This window comes from Micropterus dolomieu, linkage group LG13 (assembly GCF_021292245.1).
Source record: "Micropterus dolomieu isolate WLL.071019.BEF.003 ecotype Adirondacks linkage group LG13, ASM2129224v1, whole genome shotgun sequence".
Lineage (NCBI taxonomy): Eukaryota > Metazoa > Chordata > Actinopteri > Centrarchiformes > Centrarchidae > Micropterus > Micropterus dolomieu.
Window position 1 is genome coordinate 29,942,949 of NC_060162.1, and position 21,923 is coordinate 29,964,871.

Here is a 21,923-nt window from a genome sequence, read left to right on the forward strand (position 1 = left end):
ACACCATCTGGTTTGACCTGAAATGGACCAGCCGTTCAGGAATGCTCCCAAAATTCCCAATTGCGCCCATGCTGTCTTGTACAGTATGTGAACTTGTAATCCAGAAGCCTAGATTGTCAGTGGCTTCTACATACATTCAAACATTACTCTGCCATTTTGCTACCCATATCTTCTCCATATCTAAAGTTTTTCTCAAGTTAATATGAAGCTTCAGCAGTCGGAGTTAGAAAAATAAGTTAGGTACAGATGCGTGATAAGTTAAAAGAAAAGCCAATATGAATTGTCTTAGTATAGATCAGGCCACCACGAGTCTCCAGAACAGCTTCACTGCTTTTTGCCGAGTCCGTGAAACTCTGTTGGACGGATGAACACCGTTCCTCCACAAGATATTCTTATTAATTAATTCATTATTTTTATTATATTCCCTTATTTATTTTCAATCTTTATTTAATCAAGTAATGTCAGTTAGATAAAGACCTCTTGTGCAAGAGAGAACAGCAGATAGAAAGGAAAACAAACATAGTCAGACATAAAAGGACATCACTAAATCACTAATTTGATCTGAAGATCAAAGTTCATATCATTTGGGCTTATGGTGTACTACAAACTACTCAGACTGCTGAAGTGCATTAGAAATTGTAATTTTAATAGCTAATATAAACAGGAGGAATGACGACAAGGAAAAATTGTGTTCATATGGCCATGCCACTTTAAGGCTTGGTTAAAGGAAGACTAAGGTTTTCCATCAGCCAGCAGTGATGGGATAATAGAAGCCAGAGTCACAATTTATAATTTCCGTTCTTTTTTAAAGGTCCAGTGTGTAATATTTCTGATGCTCTATTGAAAGAAATACAATATAAGATCCATAACTATGTTTTCAGTGGTGTATAAAGACCTTACATAATGAACCGTTATGTTTTTATTACCTTAGAATGAGACATTTCTATCTACATAACCGCTGTGGAGGTTGCTGTATTTTGTCATCATGTTTCTACCGTAGCCGTCAACGAACAAACAGCGCTACCGAGCGCGTTTCGTCATCACGGCGTTCTTCTTCTGCTTGTGTAATTCCGGTAGTGTAGACGCCCGTCACTACATTGAATACGTACAAAGAAAAAGAAGAGGGAATAATAATAATAATAATAGTAATATACAGTCTCTGAGTAGTCTTCTGGTTTATTAGAAGAAGAGAAGTGACATTTGGACAACTGAAGGAGCACACAGGTGTTATTTAGCACGAGAGCCGACAGCCAGACAGAGTGGGGACAGACAGCTGAAATCACGGATTTTGTGGATTTTCCCAGATGGAAGGCTATAACGTTAATGTGGGACAGATGTTTTCAAAGTGGCGCTGAAGTTGTCTGTTTTCTGCTGGACAGGTAATTAACTTTGTTTGTCAGACTTTAACAATACAAATGCAAACTGTTGTTTGATAGCTTTAGCTATTAGCTGGCCATAATCACAGAGAAACTTGACATGTTTCCCCTGTCAGTGGTGTGAAATATGGATTAATTTCATGTCGCCTACTTATTCTCCAGCCTGTGGTTTGGCTTTGCTGGTTACGGTTACGTTAGTGAGACAACCAGCTGATCAGCAACATTAATTGGCAATAAAACCGTAACGTTAGCTTAGAGCATGGAAGCATCAGCCAGCTAAACTTTTACTGCGCTGAAAAAAATATGTAGGTGGATTGTAACTTCATGTAGTTCTTCTCCAGCGCTCTGTTATGGCTTTGTTACGTGGACAGAAATGTGCTGCTACCTTCCTGAGACAAACAGATGATGAATATTATTGGTAATGAAACGGTAACAGCAGGGAAGCTCAGATCAGCAGCTAAACTTCACATCTTACTGCCCTGGTGGAAAACATGTATTTCTTTTTACTGCTATTGGTGATATATAACAAGACCTGTGCCTATCAAGTGACCAATAATGAATACTTTCCGAATTTGCATTTAAAAAACCTTATTGGATATTGCGTCCCACTGTGCACACAAATATGTAATTTGTACTTTCACATGCTAAATGCGTTGCACTGTTTTACCACAAGCTGAAATTATGTCTGTTGTATTTCTAAAAATTAAAAAGACATTTTGGTAATATTTGCATGCTTAGCGAGGGGAGCCTTGATCCTCCCCAGCTAATGCCTTTGTAAAATTCATGTATTATGTGGTTTATAATGGGCTGTGGTGCAGAAACAGTGAAGCTTACATTGTCCTGGTATCTGTCAGTGGTCATACTGGATGCACTAGATGTGATAGTTTTTGAGAATTTCTTCATTTTCATTTTCTTCTATGTTAGTCCAGATGAGCCAACACTCCCAAGATGTAAAATAATGTATTACAGGAGTATGAGACATCATGTTGCACTTCATTTCTTCATGTGGCTGTTGTTTATTAATGAAAAATTAACAATAATATTCAAAAGAACATTTGGTTTTACATAATTTATATCTCTTTTATCTCATAGATGACATCTTTGTCCTGTCTCAGGCACCATAGCTATACTGCTGGCATGGGTAGGGGAGTGGGGGTGCAATTCGCAACACTCACCACTAGATGTCACTAGAACTTACACACTGAACCTTAAAATGTACTGGGATCCTTGCACTTTGTAAATATCTTACTTGCTGAGTTATTGAAGTGCATGTAATTAGGTTTGCAAAGTGAAAAAGCCCAAAGTCCAACCCAAAGGGAGTTCCCATCTCCCACAGAAAACAGCTTGTTTGTAGTCCAGCCGCTTCCCTTTCATCCCTGTGACGTCACAGAGACGAAAGCAAAATGCGCCTCATATAATGCTCGCCAAGCGGCTACTCTGACACGCCCTCAAAAACACTGGTGGAAAAACTGAGCTGCAGCACACAGCTCTCCTCTCCCTTCCAAACACTAGCTACCCTCCAGGCAGTCAGTGGACATAAAGTTGTTACTGTGATGTAGAGACAGAGCTCAGTTAAAAGTTTATGGATGAAAGATACTTTTGTTACAGATTAACAGTTAACTAAATGCATAGCACTGTAAGTGTATTCATTAAAAAGGCTTTAATAGACAACAATATTTAAAATATTTAAATTTGTTTACTAATGCTTTGGCTAAACATATTAAATAACCATGAAACTGACAGCCTTTCATCCCCATCAATTACTGTAATAAATAGCCATCTATAAAAACTGAGTGTCCCTAGCCTACAATAGAGTACATGATAATGTCCATATTGAAATGTAAAACTTCTAGTTTTAATTGACTTGGCCTATAATGTGTAATATAATAAGTGTTGGCTTCCACCTCGGACAACAACTTTTGCTCCTTCTCCATGATACACCTCTAGAAAAATGTATTTCTTTATGTAGGGAAATTGGAGCATGGCAGTATACTGATGGAAATAAATTTAGAATGATTCTAATTCACTAGAATGCGCACTGTTGTAAGAACAAAATTGGCCGGTGTCCAACAGTAAATATGTGTGTACATATTAGTGAACCCAATGGGTTGTTTAATTTGCACAGACTGACCCTTTAAAGGGAAAGAAAATATACATCTGTACATTTCTACAGAAATCTAAATAATAGCAGACACTGAAAAGAGTGTGCAATACAGTATTTTTACAATACAATATTTTTACATTTTAAATAACTTACCTTTGCTGGCTTCTTGATTGTTGGGCACCCTGGTTTCATAAGGATTGAGATTATCTGTGGTGTTGTGTCGAGGTCCTCTGCTCTGTTATCAGTTTATCAGAAAAGAGAGAACATTGAGTAAAAATAAAGCATATTTTCACAGTGTACACTGCTGAAATATAATCTGCTCTAAGTAAATTAATTCAATACTAAACAACAATAAAATGCTACTCTTTATGGAACCTGTCAGAACCACAATCAGAAGAAGCTTTATTGCCAAGTAGTGTTTTACACATACGAGGAATTTGCCTTGTTGATAAGGTGCTACACGTAGACAAACAGTTGACATAAATAAATGTAGAAATATATAAATAAGGAATGAACAGTCTGGAAACAGTTTTCATTGTAATTGTTTTATCTTTAAGACTCCTGAAAATTATACTTTTGTAATTTGTGTCAAATTGTGTCCCCAAATTGAACAAAGCATTAAATGTTAACATTTTATTTTACTGGTAATAATTTCCTAGAAAGGATCTGATATACGAATCTGATTTCTTAGGAAAGATTCTGGAAATTACTATATAATTTGATATTAATAAGGACAACCACATTTGTGGCATCATACAAGGGACTTAAAGCTGGAGTGCAGGACTTTTACATATATATGAACGTCCATTACATTCAAGCCCTTGCCAAACAAGTTCACACAATAATGATTAAGCTGATCACTGCAAGGTAAGTCTTTAATGTAAATCTGTTTATGGCAACATTCCCATGCTGGCGCACCAGTAATGACGGGTTTTACGCTAACCAGCAATGACTGGTTTACCAGAGCTGAAGGGGGGAGTAACTCAGAGCCACATAAAGTGTAGCTTTTTGACTTAGAATTATACATTTTATTACATTTATCTGACACTTTTATCCAAAGCAACTTACAATTGCTATACATGTCAGAGGTCACACACCTCTGGAGCAACTAGGGGTTAAGTGTCTTGCTCAGGGACACAATGGTGGATGGGTCACAGTGGGGGATTGAACCCGGTAAATGTGTATCAAAATTATTTTTATAATAATTGTTTATAAATAGTAACAAATTAGATTAGTTCATACATAGTGAATTATTAAGAAACTACAGAATGCATATACAAATTGCCTGTGAAGATTGTCAGTCATCCTGGTTGTAGTTAGAGATAGCCATATAATTTTTCTTTTGTTTTTAAATCAAACTAAACTAAACCAAGTGCACAGTACACATAAAAGGAGCGAGCTATGTAATGGGACACAGACTAAGACTGCTGTGGTTCAGGATGTAATTGCGGTGAGTAACCTCTAGATGGTGTTAGATTGTAGCCACAAAAGAAGGCCAACTATTATGTCAGACAAACTGCACACTACTGTGACCAATAGGTGAGGAGGCAGGAGGAGTGCACCTTTTTTCGGCCAGGTATGGGAACAGTTTTGAGTCTGGAGAGAATTCCACCTGCTGCATTGTGCTAGAAAACAAAATGTAAGAGAGGTTATCAGAAGGTGACCTGGTACTGTAATTGCCATGCATATGATCATTACAGTAAAAACAGATTTAAGGGAAAGGTTCGCTCCAAAGAAAGATGTGTCAAGTTTATCTCTTAGAGCATACACTGAGACATCTTACTGACTCATTCAACTGCCAACTACAGAAAGTAGAAATATACTGTATACAACATTTCCATATTGGTTTCTCTGTCCAGTATGCCTGTCTGGAGGGAGACAAAAATGAAAGGGTTGGTTCTCCTGGTATTTATCCATGTAGACAGATTATTTGCTCAGGTTCTGAGATATCCCTCTTTGAGTTTCTGCCTCCATCCTAATTCAGTAGAGGTCAATGATCCTGTGATACTCAGTAAATAAAATCCACAGCAACATCTCTTTCCAAGAACAGTGTCCCGGCTAATCCACAGAACACACTTTCCACAGTTTTCATATAGGGACTACTTCTTTGGTAGAAAGAAGTTCAGTGAAAACTGTTGAAAGCCCATTCTGTATAGATTATCTGGCAAAATCAGAAAAAAGATATTGAAATACAGTATATTCTAGGGTAATTTTTCTTTGTTTTGAGCACCACAAAATGTACAGAGAGCAGGGAAAAAATAGAACTTTTAGCCAACAATTTATTAAATTTGTTTTCTCAAATTACTTCCCTCATGCTCTTTAACTAATAATCCATGTGCTCAAACTAATAATTAGTAGCAGGGATGAGTAATTTATGTGCATAAATTACTCATCCCTGCTCTTAAATTTAGAAATGATTTTTATGAATTACTGATTTTTATTCCTGTGTTATGTACTAAATGCTCTTAAATTATAATAAATTCATTAATAATTCAGTGAAAATGAACTAAATGGCATTAGACATGATGTGTGACATTTTACCATATGTTTAAGGGAGGGGTTACATTTTCCTTTTTTAACTTTTGATTACAGCCCTCAACGTACAGTGAAATTACTCTGGAACTACGGTCTAATGTGCTGTGCTAATGGGGTACCAGTACAGTAAGCACCAAAACATATGTGTAGGTACTGCACAATTTGTAATCTTACAAAGAACTAATAGGTGCCTATTATATGATTATGGGGTATCTATGACCTACTGAGCACTACCATGAGTATTTCCATCTGGATGTTTGGGGGGAATGTAGAGTGACTGTATACTGTAGTTATTTAACTATTACCTGCTCTATTACTATTAGAGGGTACATAATGACCATAAAACTGAGCGAAAATCTGGACATGTCAGGTATAGAGATGGAGTGATTTCTTTTGCTATGCTTAATTAATCTTATGGGCATACATGCCTTGTAATAAAATAATAGCTACCCAGTTGGGTTTGTTTGTATGACACCAGCCGAGCTCTGTGATGTTGGGGTTGCGTTAATAATCTCAGAGACAGATTCTAAAACAAATAACAAATAAACTGAAAACTGAAACTATCTGCATGAATAGATTCCAGAAGGAAGTGAGAAAATGTATTTTTTGTTTTGGTTTTGGTAATTTGGTTTACATATTAGCCATCCACATGCAAGATGAACAGACATCTTTTAATCTAACTCTGAAATCCTTATTCATAATTTATTTTGACAAAACATAAAAGAATTACATCCATCATTTAAACCCATTTCACAAAGTTGTCATTAACAAAATCTCTAATCTTGGTAGTTAAAGGCAGCATCCTCATTTCCTTTCACTGATCATATGGGACATGTAAGTGAGTGGGTTACATTACTTCCTGTTTTTTGGACACCGGCTCAGGACCATGATAATATGCAAATGCATTAATGCCACTACACACACACACGCACACACACATAAGCACAGGCAAGAACTTACAAGAGCAGAACTTAGTCCAGGATGGTCCCGTGGGAGCAGCGGTCGCCCTATCAGCCCTATGAACACAGCATATAACAAATGGTGATCAGGTTTGAATATATTCCTACACTTATATATATATTATTATATATTATATATATTTTAATTAATATGCAGTGGATTTCACTTGAATGACACTCTTACTGTAGACATGTTATAATAAGCTGTGTGTATTTGTTACCAATTTCTCCATCAGGTCTTGGACAGGGCTCTGTTAGCACTCGAAGCAGGCCGTCTGGTTTGTAGGAGTAGTGCTCCACCAGCTGTGGTAAAGAGAGAAGTTCATATATCAGACACTCATTACAATGGTCAGGAGGACATGAGGACATGCACAAGACTAGCGTCTTTTAAACATTCAGAAAACAAAACTTCATTTCATTATATCCCATAAGACAGAGTTGACATTGTTATTCTTAAAGACATCCTAGTAGTAGGGCTAAACATGAAAATATTTCCCCTGAGGGTGAGGCTAGAGTAAAGGTCCTCTGGTCCTCTGGGGAGCATGCTAGGCTGCAGCTACAATTTTGTTTCTAGGAATGTGTAAAATAGTCCAACTCTTTCTGAGAGTGAGATGGATATTGATGTCATGTCTTTGTGCTAGGTCCTGACTTCAGTATTTCTACACATCTGGCCATGGAGCCTGAATGTGCTCAGCACGTTTTAACACAGTGTCCATAAGGGATATGTATGAAACTATAACAAAATCATAATATTACTTCTGAAAGAATAAAATGGGTGATTGAGGCATTGAGCAACACAACCCTAAACCTAATCCTGAGAATCATTAAAAAAAGAATAACCAGTTTAACCTGCCACAGGGTGTCAAACTTCTTGCCATCTGGGATAGAGAGTTTGCCAGCCCTGTCCCTGTCAATGCGATAATGCATGACTTGTCCTTCATGTAGTAAACACAGAGCATAGGAGCCATTCAGATCCCTCTGTCGGATCCTGCACACACAAGAAGAAGAAAATGAAGAGAAGAAATGGAACAAAGGTCACAAAGTAGAAGAAGGTGATGTCGGTAGAAGAGAAGACAACACCTGCATGTAGTTTGCTATTCCTATTGCTCAAATCCAAATTTTTACTGAACCATTGCATTTCAGCCCAAGGTTTCAACATTATTACCACATCCACAGCTACTGTGTGGTAAGAGATGGTGATAAACACTGTTTAATTAGTCCAGGGCAACGAATGTCCAAAAATATATTGTGAACAAAATATTATAAAGAGAACACAGTCATTCATTACAACAATTGTCATCAGTACAAAGAATAAATCAAGAATAATGCATATAGCAAATACATCCTTACAAGGTAAGGTTACAAGAAAAGCTTGACCTGACTTGAAGAGTCTGAAGAATAGACACGCAGTAGTTGGAGTATTTATGTTTGCTCTTCTTCGTAACTTCACTACCTGTACCAGTGTATCAATGTATCAATGTTCATGGTTTATGGTTTAAAAACTTTGGTGAATGGATGCACCTTTATGTAAAATTTTTGATATGTTAACCTTTAAAGGGACAGATTTCAACAACAACTCTTTCTCAAATTGTTATAAATTACTCTTATTTGCTAATAGCACATAGACACAACCAATTTAAAACTTTAAAAACAAATATATTTAAATCTTTACACCAAACCAAACCACTAATTGTTTAAGTAAAAATCTGCTTTTCTGTTTACAATGTTGTGTCACATAATGATAAAACCTTTCAAATTCAGTTTGTGTCATGTATTTTCTATGTTGATTTTTACTTATATTTTACTAGTATCAATTACAAACTTTCAACAGTATTACCAAAGCAAGCCTGATAAGCTGTGCAGGAAAATTACATACATCATTTCATATATTTATTTTTATCTGAAATGTGAGATAATTAATTTTATGTGCAAGTGTGTATTTGTGATAAATAGTACATACAGTGCTGTACTGTTAACTAGTAATGTATTGAACTTGTCTAATGCCTAATCCCAGTAGCACTCGGCAGCAGATGGTTCAAAACGTTTTTATTGGTTCCATCTCTGAAAACAGCCTTGGCTGTAAATGTTGAACGACTTTGATGTTATGTGACACAAAGCTCTCATTTCACTGGGGGTATTTCAAAAGCCAGAACCGATCATTCTGCTCTGTTTTGTGTTGGTCTAGACCTGCTCTTTTATGGAGATAACTGTTGTTGTGATTTGGCACTATATAAATAAAATTGAATTGAATTGTGTTGCCATACATGCATCACATTTAGATCATTAAATCCTTACACACAGGCTCAAGCTGAAAAAACACACTCTCTTCTTCAGTTTCGATTACCTGGTTTTCTTTTTGTCTCATGGGTTTTACTAATGCTTAATGCCTGCTCTTTTTGTATTCATTACTGTTATTTCTTTTATCTTTATTGTTTTAGTCTTTAAGTATCAAAAATGTGTATATGCCCATGTAAAACACCTTGTAGCCTAGTGAAGTATAGTATTTAACCCCACTTGTTACCTTACTTATATATCAGCTGTACCTTGTTGGTTGATAAATGTGTGCAGCTATTTTCAAACATTAACATCTGAGAAAGAACCAGCACTGACATTACAGTAATAAAGACAAGCTCAGTTACAGGAACTAAACAGGAACTGAAACAGATGGCCTGTGTGTCATTATTTACAACTGTGCTGGTCCCTTTTGTCATCTAAATTATATTCTAACAAGATACAAAGTGAAAAAACATTACAGAAAGAAACAATGTGTTGTTGTGTTGCTGGCCACTCTTGTAAGCCCGAGCCTTGCAAGTAAATGGGAACACAAAGTTTTGTCCTACACGTTTCATGAGAAAAGGGCCAGTCACATCTCACCCTGCTGTCATTCTTTCTCTTGTTTGGCTACTTCAGGAAGTCCCTTGCAAACTGCCAGTGCGGAAACCACAGTGTGTGTGTGTGTGTGTGTGTGTGTGCGTGTGTGTGTGCGTGTGTGTTCCTCTTCTTAGCCGAGACCACTGCCTCTCAACTGAAGTTTCAGCTGCTATAAATACTCTACACTTGCTTCATTCAAACGTAACAAAGCAAAAGACACATTTTAAACATCTGAAGTATTGAAATAGAAATATATATAGACATATTGTACTGCTGTAGTTGTTCATTTAGGATGACAGCTTATGTAGCATTTCCATTCATTCACATTTCACACCGTGACAAAGCAGAGCTATATGACAGCCATGAGGAAAGGAGCATTGCAACTGTAAGCGTTCTGTGTCCATTGTCTTAACTTTAGAGTCACTATAGTAAATCACTATCACTATATCAGCTTCAAAACTAAAAAAATATGTTTGTGGCAAAAACAAAACAGTACATTAACAGTACAGTAACATTTTTTTAGTAAACTTTAAAACAATATATCTTAACAGACATTTTGTCACAGTTCTTTCATGCTTTTGGTAAAAGCTAAACTGTCCAGATAGACAATATCTGGGAAGGAACTATTAGAGCTAGACCTGCAAACTAACTGAGTTTCTGGATCTGGATTTGGGCTGTGCTCAGGAGGTGATACAACATGCATACATCAAGGTACTAAAAGAAAAAATAATATCAGTGTTACTTCTTCCATTGTTGTCTGTCTACTATGCACAACCACTAACTACAATTGCCTACCAAACAGCACATAAAAAGGACGCAGTCAGTCCCACAGTTAAAAAAAAAACTTGATGTTGTAAAATATAGTGGAATAGCTGGAAGAACCTTGGATCTTAAAAGCCCCAGGTTTACTTCCTGCAGTGGAAAAGAGCTTTGTGATATACCAGGCAGTTTAACGCATATATTACTAATCTTTAACAAAATTAAGCAGCTTTTTGAATGTCTTTGGTAATGTATTTGCTGTTTTTGGACATAAACAGGATCTAAACAAAGAGCTCCAAAGACATGCAAGACATAACTGCTTTGCCTTGGTCAGCAATTATAAATCCTTTTCAGCAGTCCTCTAATTTAATTTCAATTTCCATCCCTCCTGTCATATTTTGCAGTCCCAAGTAAATCATTCACAAGTCACCTTTCATATGTATTGTACTGATCCAGACATGCAATGTTTAATTGTGCTTCTTTTCTGTAATTTGGTAAATACGAAGACAATTAAACCTTTTAGGGTACGTTCTTTTTCTCTGTTCCCATGTAGCAACATTTGCCTTTTTCCTGCCATTTCCTGAACATTTCCTGCCTTACATTGGGATTGAATGCGATTTCTTCCAGACAACAGATTTTTTTTCCAAGGAAAAGAAAAGCAGAAAAGATAAAAACCAGGCTGGAGAATGATTGCACAGTCTATTGACCAACAGACCCGTCATGTTTAGCAGCACCTTTGGTGTCCCCTTCAGGAATTACTTATGTTATAATTATTAATTATGTTATTAGTATTAATTATGTTTCTATGTATTGTCCCCCCAACAGTGAGATGAAATATCCAACCTTGTCTGTTTTGTTTAATTTTGCCCTAACCAATCAGTAATGGGTGAAATATCCATCCTACCAATGTCTTTTTAAGTTGCCATAGAGGCTACGGTAGCAGTTGCTAGGGGCAGTTAATGAGCGTTTTTCTCAACAATAAAGTAAATAGGTTAATTTAAGACTTTTAATAATTTCTGTAACAACCTGTACAGCTGCATAAATCTCCTTCACACTTTGAATAACAGGTTTCCCAACTACAGATACCATAGGTCTTGTCTAGTAGAAATGGCCAGTGACTCATTTTATCCAGCAACATTTCAGGAATGAAGCACAAAATAAGACTTCCTCTAATCTGAAAAGAGCAACTATAATGTTTTCAATTAGAAGCCATATCATGTTTTCATTTTTGTAAAACGGATTCCTGAGATGGTTTTAATGATATATTTGATGTCATTACAAGTATAAAATGAGGTAACCCAATCCTTTGAGGTGTTTTCTCCCAAGTCAGGATTTCAGAATTTTTGACTTTTAGATAGTGCCCATGTAGAAATTCAAATAAGCTCTGTAAGCAAACAGTAAGTTTTTTTTAGGGTCTACATAATTCAGATAAAATTTTTGAAATGATTTGCTGAGGTTTGAATTTGCAAAAATAGTTGTGGGACTTGGGAGAAAAACCTGCCTGAGATGATTACTTCAAGAGTAAGAAAGTTTCCTAGAAATGAACATTTGTGATGAAGTAGGTTTTTTTCAGGCTGGGGTTTGATTTTGTGTGACGGTGGATCTGAATTAGATTATTTAATGTGGAGAATGGAATGTTTGTGAGTATATTCTTAATATTCTGGATATTGTGAGCTTTGGATAATAATTGGTGAGATTTGGATGCATTTGTTTTACATACATTTTACGCCATTTACCAAAGAACTGCCTAAACCTGTACAAAGACACTTGTGAGATACTTACAGGAATTTTCCATTTGTACGGGAGCCATTTTGAAGCCTGGGCTCAGAGTCTTCTCGTGTTATTGCTCCATGGAACCAGGGCATTTTTTCATGTGCAGTGGTGGCAATGAGCTTCTCCAGCTGAGGCCTCTGGCTGATGATGGCCTGCTCCAGAGCTGCACCCTGCACACACACAAACTATGAGCCCATGCATATAATAAGAAGAATATGCAAGCCTAGTAAGCCACTTGCTTGTATCTATGGTTTTATATCTGCATGATGGCTACCCTGCGTTTCTTTGGAGCATTGGTTGTGTGCGTGCAATATGGAATTGAACACATGAAATAGCAGTAAAGTAACAACAAAGTAAATCATTCACCAGTCATTTCAAATTAACAAATTAAAAATAGGTCAAATGGGCTAAGAAACACAACAGTAAAATTATTACACAAAGTATAGGTTAGGCTGACTTCCTGTTAAACGTTGACCTACCGTACTTGAAGTTATGAATCATGTGCCATTAGGGATTGTTAGCGACATTTCAGGTATGATTGCTTTCAATTTTACCTCCAAGTAAAGGATAGATAAGGTTAGATAACCAGCTTCTTTCGCAAACTATGTGATTGTCTGACTGGTTGTGCTTCTTGACTAATTTTTAGCATTTCAAAATCTCAGTAAATACTTTGGTGAGTACAATGTAATCATAACAGATAAATCCAAAGATGTAATAAAACATATTTTTTAATAAGTAGTCTGACTGTCTTTTGAGCTCTTGATCTACTTCACATTTTAGATATTCCAAATGACCTTTCATCTGCTTACAGGACAGAGTTGAAACTAACCTGAAGGTTCCAGGTCTGCTTAACATACTCCCTGATCAGTTTTTCCTTCAGGTCTTCAAATGGCCCAACCTTTGGCTGCATGTTCTTGGGCCTGTTGCAGGGCTTCTTTAGCAGACACACAAGCCCATCCATCTCCTGGGAGTGGTAGTCAATCACATCCACAGGGGTCCTGTGGCTCTTACCACCAGCAATAGCATATGTTTCATTGGGTTCTCTTTCAATGGTGTAGTGGTAGCAGCGGCCTGAATGCAACACAGACAGTGCAAAGCCTCCAAGATAGTTTCGGCTTTGCCGTAGCAGGTATAAGCCGTTGCTCATGCCTGTCTGCCGCAAGTAGTCTTCCGCCTCCTCCCTGGTGATATTGCCATAGAAGAATGGCAATGTATTTACCATGTCAGCCATGTTGGCTTCTGGATTTTGGCTCCCTTAAGGAAGTCCTCTCACAAAATTCATCCACCAGGATACAGTTATCCTAAAATACAAATGTACAACCATTTACACAGTGAGCAGAGAACACTACTTCTGTATATGTGATATTTAGCTTGGATGCTCCTCAGTGTACAACAAAAATGGAGCTTAAGTTCAGAAAGACCAAATGATCGTCACTTATCATTGTGAGAAGAACCACACACATTCACAGTCTTGCACCATTAAACTGTTTGCTGCATCTGTCAAAATGTGCGCTTTTATTTCCTAAGTTTGGCCATGGTGTTTCTTGTACCATGGTATAACCCCCAGCCCCAAAATTTGCAAAAACTTGACAGGGATTGGTGTTCCAGCAATCTGGAAGAATCTCGTTTAACCTGGCAAGATAGTCTTATAGGAAGGTCCTTCATAATGTATTAAGGAAGGCTGACAAAGAGTCACAGCTCTATTGAGCCATGTATTCCTATAACCCTTAGTGGTAACGACTTCATGAAATTCTAATTTTTATAGACAAAATCCATCATCTCCTGTCCTCAACAGGTACCAGTTTATCTTCAAAATTAAGAACCAGATATATGTTTAGACTGTTTTGCTTCCCTCAACCTTTACCAACTAACTTCAATAATTTCTTCATCTAAACCATCAACCTGCCTCTTAGACCCCATCTCGACTAGGCTGCTTAAAGAAGTTTTACCCTTAGTCGGCACTTATATACTAGATATGATCAATCTATCTTTATCAACAGGCTATGTACCACAGTACTTTAAAGTAGCTGTAATTAAACCTCTTCTGAAAAAGCCCAAACTTGATCCAGATGTTTTAGCCAACTATAGACCTATATCTAACCTTCCATTTCTCTCTAAGGTTCTGGAGAAAGCAGTTGCTAAACAGCTGTGTGACTTTCTACAGAGCAATAGTTTATTTGAGGATTTTCAGTCAGGATTTAGAGCTCATCATAGCACAGAGACAGCACTGGTGAACAGATTTAATAATTATTATTATTATTACTATGATGTAATAATTAATAATATAATTTTTTAGCTTGTGGTCTGATCACACTGCTTGCAGTAACATTTGGTTCGGCTAGTCTGGTGGTCTGGATGGGAGATGTCCTGATCGTCTCAAGGTCCCTGCACTTCCTTTCTTTCAGGTTTCTGGGATCCACAATCAGAGGATAGACTTTCAGTGCCAGCTGAGGAAGTTCAACCTGCCTCAGAAGCTTCTGATCCAGTTATACTCTGTCCAGTTATAACCCAGTCTGTTTTTTGCAAACTCATCACTGTCTGGTTGAGATCAGCCACCAAATAAGATGGAAACAGACTACAACAGACAGTACAGACCGTCAGGACTGCAGAAAAAATCATTGGTGCCAACCTGCTCTCCATTCAGGAAATGAGCAGGAAACATCACACCATGAACACAACCTGTTCCAACTTTTTCCCTCTGGCGCTACACTGTATACCACAAACAACCAGACACAGGAACTGTTTCTTCCCACAGGCCATCACTCTGCTGAACACTTAAATCAGTCAAAGAGTGTCAACACTAAAACCTGTAAGAGTAAAACATACACTTCCATTATAGATTATATTATTAGTTTAAAATTCACAATTTTGGGGTGCCCTGTACCATGTACCAAGGCTGAGTCCTTCACAGAGCCTGTCAATTACCTATGTAGACACTCAAACAGAGACTGCAGCGAAACTGTCATACAATCTGGCCTGCACATCTAGAGCAATTTGGGGTCCAACATTACACAGCTTAGTAGTTACACTACCTGACAACTACAAACATGTTGGATTATTGAGAGCAAACTGTGTTATGTTCTTATAATAACTTGATATATAAAGGGTCTTTATTACTCAAGAAATTCTCTTTATGACTCTGTTTTCTTCCAGTTTAGCTCTGGATGATTACATGTAATTAGGGCCCGAGCACGAACCGTGCAAGGTCCCTATTGAAACTGAACTGAAATTTTGGGGGCCTAAACATATTCAAAAATGCACCAAACTTTGCACATAATTCAGACACAGCGAAAAATTTCGTATTTTATGGGTTTCGCGCATGGGCGTGGCAAAATGGCTTGCTAGCGCCCCCTACAGAGCAGCCCCCAGTCAAAGTTTTACCTACATGTACACAATTTCTGTAGCACATGTATCAATTCCAGACGCATAAAAAAGCCTCTTGGAGCGATGTCCGACATCCAACAGGAAGTCGGCAATTTGGATTTAATGGTCATTTTTGCCGATTTACATACTTGTACACACTGTACTAGTCTGATCAACTTCAGATTTCCGCTGTGCAGTCTAAACCCATTGATGATTAAAAGTTGTACAAACGGTGAGTTTTCATACACGAGCATGCCCCTGGCGTGGCCTCGAAAATCGACGAAACACCAAGAAACAGGAAGTTGTTACTTCAGTATATGCTCACATCTGCACCAAATTTGATATGGATATGAGTCACGCCCTTAACACATCCATCTGCTATCATAAATTCAACGTCATAGGGCCACCTGCTGGCAACAGGAAATGTCACGTTTTATGCTATGATGGACTACTCTTAGCTGGTTGGCCATATCAACTTCAAAAGTGTCCCAGAATGCCCTTAACACGATGCTGAAGCCATGTTGTAAAACAAGTGAATTTGCAGTTAACGGTCCCACACTACGCCATGACACAGGAAGTTGTTGTAACCTGACTGTGCAAGCTCAGATCTGTACCAAATTTTACACGTTTGATAAGAGTACTGCTCTGAACACATGTACATGCCGACATTCACCCATAGACATAGCGCCACCTGCTGGCAACAGGAAGTGACATTCAACGAAGCAGTCCCTGCGGCACGTTTTACCTACATGTACGAAATTTATGTGGCACATGTATCATGTCCAGATGTACAAAAAAGCCTCTTGGAGTGAGGCCCTAAACACAACAGGAAGTCAGCCATTTTGAATTTTATGGATATTTTGGATTTTTTTTTTTAAAACACACTCCATACCTTAACAAACTCCTCCAAGAGAATTAGTCCGACCGACTTCAGATTTTCCCTGTCTACTCTAAAGCCATTGACAATTAAAAGTGGTACAAATGGTGAGTTTTCGTGAAACACCGTGCCTGTGGCGTGGCGTCCAAAATCGATGATTTGCCATGAAAGAGGAAGTTCTTTTAACTTCAGTTTACATGCTGACATCTGCACCAAACTTTACGTGCTTGATAACAGTCCCGCCCCGAACATATCTTCATGTTCAGTTATAGTCATAGTGCAAAGTGCTATGTAGCACCACATTGGGGACACAGGAAGTGATCATTGTTTGTGCAGTGTCCGAAGCCCGTGTGGCCCGCGTCTGCCAGTGTGGATTCACAGCCACACTGGCAGAGCTCCAGAATCTGCAACGCGGTGGCCTCACACCTCGACGTGCTACATGTGCGAGGGACCGCCCAACGCTGCTTGCAGCTTTAACTGTGTATGATTTGCGTTTTGCTGTAGTGTCTGACTGAATATAAGTACGTGTACATCTCTATGTACGCCATAAGAGAAGTTGCTGTCAGTAGCATAATGACCTGCTTCCAGAGACAAACTGTATTACAGTATTGTTAGAAACGATACAGAGGACATTTTGAACATCACTCTGAAGATCTATAACAGAACAAAATAATTAATGAAATGGTCAGTTTCACCAAAATTTTCATTAAGTTTTTTGAAGTTAAAGTTTTCACTTTATTTTAAAGTAGAGCAATGACATATTCATACCTTACATGGCAAGAGCAGCACAACATGTTCACTCTGCCACATAGTCAGACATAGTCAGATTACACTCAGGGTTTTGATGCCCTCATACTCAGATTTTTTATGTTATGTTTGATGTTTTGAAAGTTTTTATACTCTGGTCTTAGATAAATACTAATATACTTCAATTTATGGTCCTTAAAATGTAGGCATCAATGATGGTAAGTTAATTTTGCTGAGCAGCAACGAACAGCACACAGATTACTAATATTGTTGTTAATAATATCTCAATGTCAAAATAAAAACACAAACAATTGCATTCATAAAATATAACACATATCTGAATCCAGGATTAGTGCTTTATTTAAGAAATATGAGCGTCACACACACACAAATTTACATCTCTGCCTTTTTTCTTTTCTTCTCAAAGAAGCATCTCTCCATAATTATAACGACTCTAAAGTGGCTGGATACATTGGTTATGTTAAGGCAAACATATTTAATAATAAATATGGCTGTGTGTCAAGTCCTGAGTTCATCAGTACAAGAGTAGCTGTCTCTGCCGATATGAAAAACCAGATAAAGAAGTACCCTCCCTGCAATTTGTGGTGAAATAATAATTAAAGAAAGTTTTTTCTACTTGGCTTGCCAACTGCTTCCTGTGATCATCTTTCCAGTAGCTCTAAACACACATGAAAGTATGATCATGCTAGAAGAATTTGCCAGATTACAAAACAATATAAGTCATGCCTATACAAATCTTTTCATGTACACTATAAAGACCAGTGTTGGTATAAGAACCAGCACAAGTCCTGCATTTTAAATCTTACTGAAGTGACGTACAGAGGTATGATCAAAATGCACTTAAAAATTTTGGTAAAAATACCTCTTCTACAGAGAAATGACCATTGTGTGGATGTATTATTATATTTAAAATATATTATATTTAAAATACTGTAGCTGTTCAATATGAAGGTAGTTTTAACCACCTTATTTCCAGTTAGGTATATTATATACTATATATATTATATACAGTTAGGTGGTTTAATACAATGGTTCCCAAACTCGGGTTCGGCCCTCTCTAAAGGGTCACAACAGAAATCTGGGGAGTCATGAGATGATTAATGTGGTTGGAAAGACGCAAGATAAAGTTGTGCTACACACATCAATAAGCAATTTTTTGTGTGAGATAATGTATGCTTTTATCCTATTCCGTCTCAAACTGTTATTGAAATGAATTTAGTGGGAAATGTCTAACCATTCATAGACATGCCAAATAGGACAAGGGTAGAGTAGACACTGGGGTTGCAACTCTGGTTGAATCTTTAATAATGCATTGTATTTTATAAACTTCTCATGTTTTTTTATATTTATTTTTAATGTACAAAGTGAATACAGCTGTCAAAAAAATTTGTAAAAAATATTTCCCTCTGCAATGTAGTGAAGTATATGTTTTTAGCAGCAGAAAATACTAAATACTAAAGTTCCTAAAATTGAACTAAAGTACAGTTCTTTGTTAAATGTCCATTATTTTACACCACTAACAAAAACCTGGACAAACTCTATCATGAACATAAAAGAGTCTTAGTATACTGAGTCCGCACCCAACATGTAAGAAATCCTTTACTGAGTCCTAACATATTAATTTAAGAAAAAACTATCAGTGGGCTATGTTAATAAAAGTGTATTAATCAGCAACAATGTCTGCTTAACCACAACCAAGGCAATGAATTTGTCTCAGAAACACATGAAATTATTCTGTGCTGTTATCTGTTTTATTCATTTGAAGATAATTATTAATTTCCTTAAACAATGGCAACTGCACTGGGGAAAAGTGGCCTGATCTCACCTATAAGTCAGCAAAGTGAGAGGTGAAATAACATGGTGAGATATAACACCCTGTAAGAAATGGAACTGTAATTCTTGGGTTACACAAAAAAGTTGAACATTTTGGAACAAGAAGTTTTGGTGATAAAATCCAAAAAGTGTATATTAACCAGGCAAAAAAGAAAACACTAACACTGCACTTACTGAATACAATGTGATGAAGTTGTTTCCGAATGTTGACCCTCCTCTAGTTTGGTTCCTTCAGTCCATCAGCAGTCCGAACAACATGTTAATAGGTCATCTTAAATTCAGCCAGCTCCTGACTCCTCAAAACCACATGAACATGTCACTCAGTTGATCTGGCGTGTTTTCCCAGCTAGAGCAAATTAACAGTCAGTGTACTGACACACACTGAGGTGGTAGAGCACTGAAACTTCCTCATTTGAACGACTTCCTTACAATTTAATTTTTTTACTTCCCTTTTTTATCTGAACACTGACCACCACATCTGCTGCAAGCAGGAAATTATATGACAAATGCATTGCCACAAGTGACATTTTTAATTACTGCAGAGTTCAGAATGATATATTATATACATTGTTTAATTTATCATTAAATTAAATTGTGATTTAATTTATCATAATTTTTCATTTATATGTTGTTGCTTGTATAGGTGGTTGGGTACTTTAATCTGCACACATCATATGTCATGCATCATATAAGTCTTCATATGTTTAACATAAAAATGTGAATCAGAAAAGTAACTAACAACTATACAGTAGCGGTCAGATGAATGTAGTGGAAGTAAAAATACAATATTTACCTCTAAAATAAAGTGGAGTAGATGTATTAAATAACTTAAGAATTTTAAATTCAAGTAAATGTACTTATTTCCACCCATAGTTTCCTGACTGAGACACTGTTTGAGCAGTGACAGTGAAATGATGCAATCAATGATGAAACTGTGTGTTTTGGGCTGCTTCAGGCTCACACAAAAAAATCTCAACTTGTTTTGACTTAATTTGTCTTTAAATGATGTATACATTTTTGTTTTTCCATTTAAAACTGTGTCTTCAAATTGAAACTCAATTAATTTGTCTTGTGCTTTAGCAACTGCAGGTTCTGTGTCATCCACAGTTTCACTTAAAAGACACCTCTGCTTAGGACATGTGAGTGTGTCTGTATGTGTTGGAGTGTTAGCACTGAGCAGTGTAAGCAGGGACAGTTAGTCAGTCATGTGTCATAAACAGAACATTGAGTTTACTCAGGAAGTGCCAGCTGGCTTTGGTGTGTTTCACACTCACAATACAGTCAGTAAAACACACAAACACACACACTCACACACACACACAGGCCGAGAAGCTGCACCCTTTTACTGATTAGTAGTAATGTCCTACAATGTTATATCATTCAGTTTAATTGAGAAATAAAATTTCAAAAAGTGTTTTTTTCATGTAAATCTAAAATGGATGCCTTGCAACAACATGAGCAGAGATGACTTTGTATGTTGTTAAGGGTTAATGTATGTTAAGGGTTGGGGTTAGGAATGTAGTTGTGATGTTTATGGTTAGGTTAGAGTTATGGGCTAAACAATTATGCCCAAAAGTGTCCTCGCTTTCTGCACTTGCATTTCACTAATGTATTTTTCAAATGTTGTGATCACACTTGTCTTGCATACTTCTTATTCTTGTATGCCTTTTTTTTTTGCTCACCTGTACATTTACCTCTGGAAAGACTTCATCTGAGAGAATGAATAATTTATTGACATGTACACTTTGAAGTTGGCAAATTGTGAATAGTCTTTGGTGATTAGACCCCATTGTGACATCATAGTATTTAAAGGAGGTGGTGAAGCTGTTAAATTGCATCTACAACTAAGCTAATGCAATAAGAGGTTTTCTTTGGATTTTGATTGAAGTCTTGAAAAATAACACCAATCTGCATCAATGTGCACAGCAATCACAATTGAACATTTCTTCAGAAAATTCTTCTCTAGTTTTCAACACATGAACATGTGAACACATCCATATTTTAGGTTCTTATAAATTCTATATAAGTTCTTATAAAAAAAACAAAACAACATTAAATACTTGAGTCAAGTATAATTTTCTTGATCCTGCTGCAACAATCTGTGTCAAAAGAACAAAAGAGCTATCTACAACAGAGCCTGAAAGAAATTGTGCAACGTTGTGGCATTTCAACCTAAATGGGCTACATGCAGAATAGAGTTTATCTTCAAGGTGAGTTGGCTTAAGTTTGGAACACTGAGGAATGGAAAATATCACCAAATGATGTGTACTTTCACTTTGTTGTCTTTGTAATGTCACTTTATTGTAACTATGTCAAACTGCTCATGTCTCTTCCCACTGAAGGAAGTGAACTGTCTTCACTTCCGCAGCTGTTACTTCAGTCGAAATGTGGCCTTAAAGAGTTATGTAGGTCTCAATTTAAGAAAATCATATTAGAGGATTTCCAGTTCCACAGCATAAACAACATCATACAGACACAAAGTTAGCCTAACATAGGCAGAGAAGCCCACAGCATGTTTCTGCTTTCTAGAAAGACCAAAAACAAAACCATATTAGAATATTTTTACTCTGTACTTATTTTGGGTAAATGTCTAATCAGATATTTTTATTTTTTTTCACATAACATAACCACATAATGAATACAGCTGCACAGTGCACACGTGCTGTAGACTACAGTAAAACTCTTCATTTGGAAAATCTTGTATC

The 21,923-nt window shown here is 36.9% G+C and overlaps 1 protein-coding gene across 2 annotated transcripts in view; it reads right to left on the reverse strand.

Annotated features, from left to right (window-relative positions):
* syk (spleen tyrosine kinase) overlaps positions 1 to 19,578 on the reverse strand; it is a 32,970-nt gene extending 13,392 nt beyond the window's left edge. The window contains exons 1-8 of one of the 2 annotated variants that reach the window (XM_046067416.1): positions 19,393 to 19,578; positions 13,207 to 13,678; positions 12,387 to 12,547; positions 7,824 to 7,962; positions 7,196 to 7,277; positions 6,976 to 7,031; positions 5,043 to 5,105; positions 3,634 to 3,715 (exon numbers count right to left, since the gene is read on the reverse strand). In XM_046067416.1, the coding sequence (XP_045923372.1) occupies positions 3,634 to 3,715; positions 5,043 to 5,105; positions 6,976 to 7,031; positions 7,196 to 7,277; positions 7,824 to 7,962; positions 12,387 to 12,547; positions 13,207 to 13,608 (985 nt within the window). In that variant the 5' untranslated portion in view covers positions 13,609 to 13,678; positions 19,393 to 19,578. Of the gene's footprint in view, positions 1 to 3,633; positions 3,718 to 5,042; positions 5,106 to 6,975; positions 7,032 to 7,195; positions 7,278 to 7,823; positions 7,963 to 12,386; positions 12,548 to 13,206; positions 13,679 to 19,392 lie in introns of those variants that run through there. The other variant, XM_046067417.1, reaches the window with a different exon arrangement.
* Between the last annotated feature and the right edge of the window lie 2,345 nt (positions 19,579 to 21,923).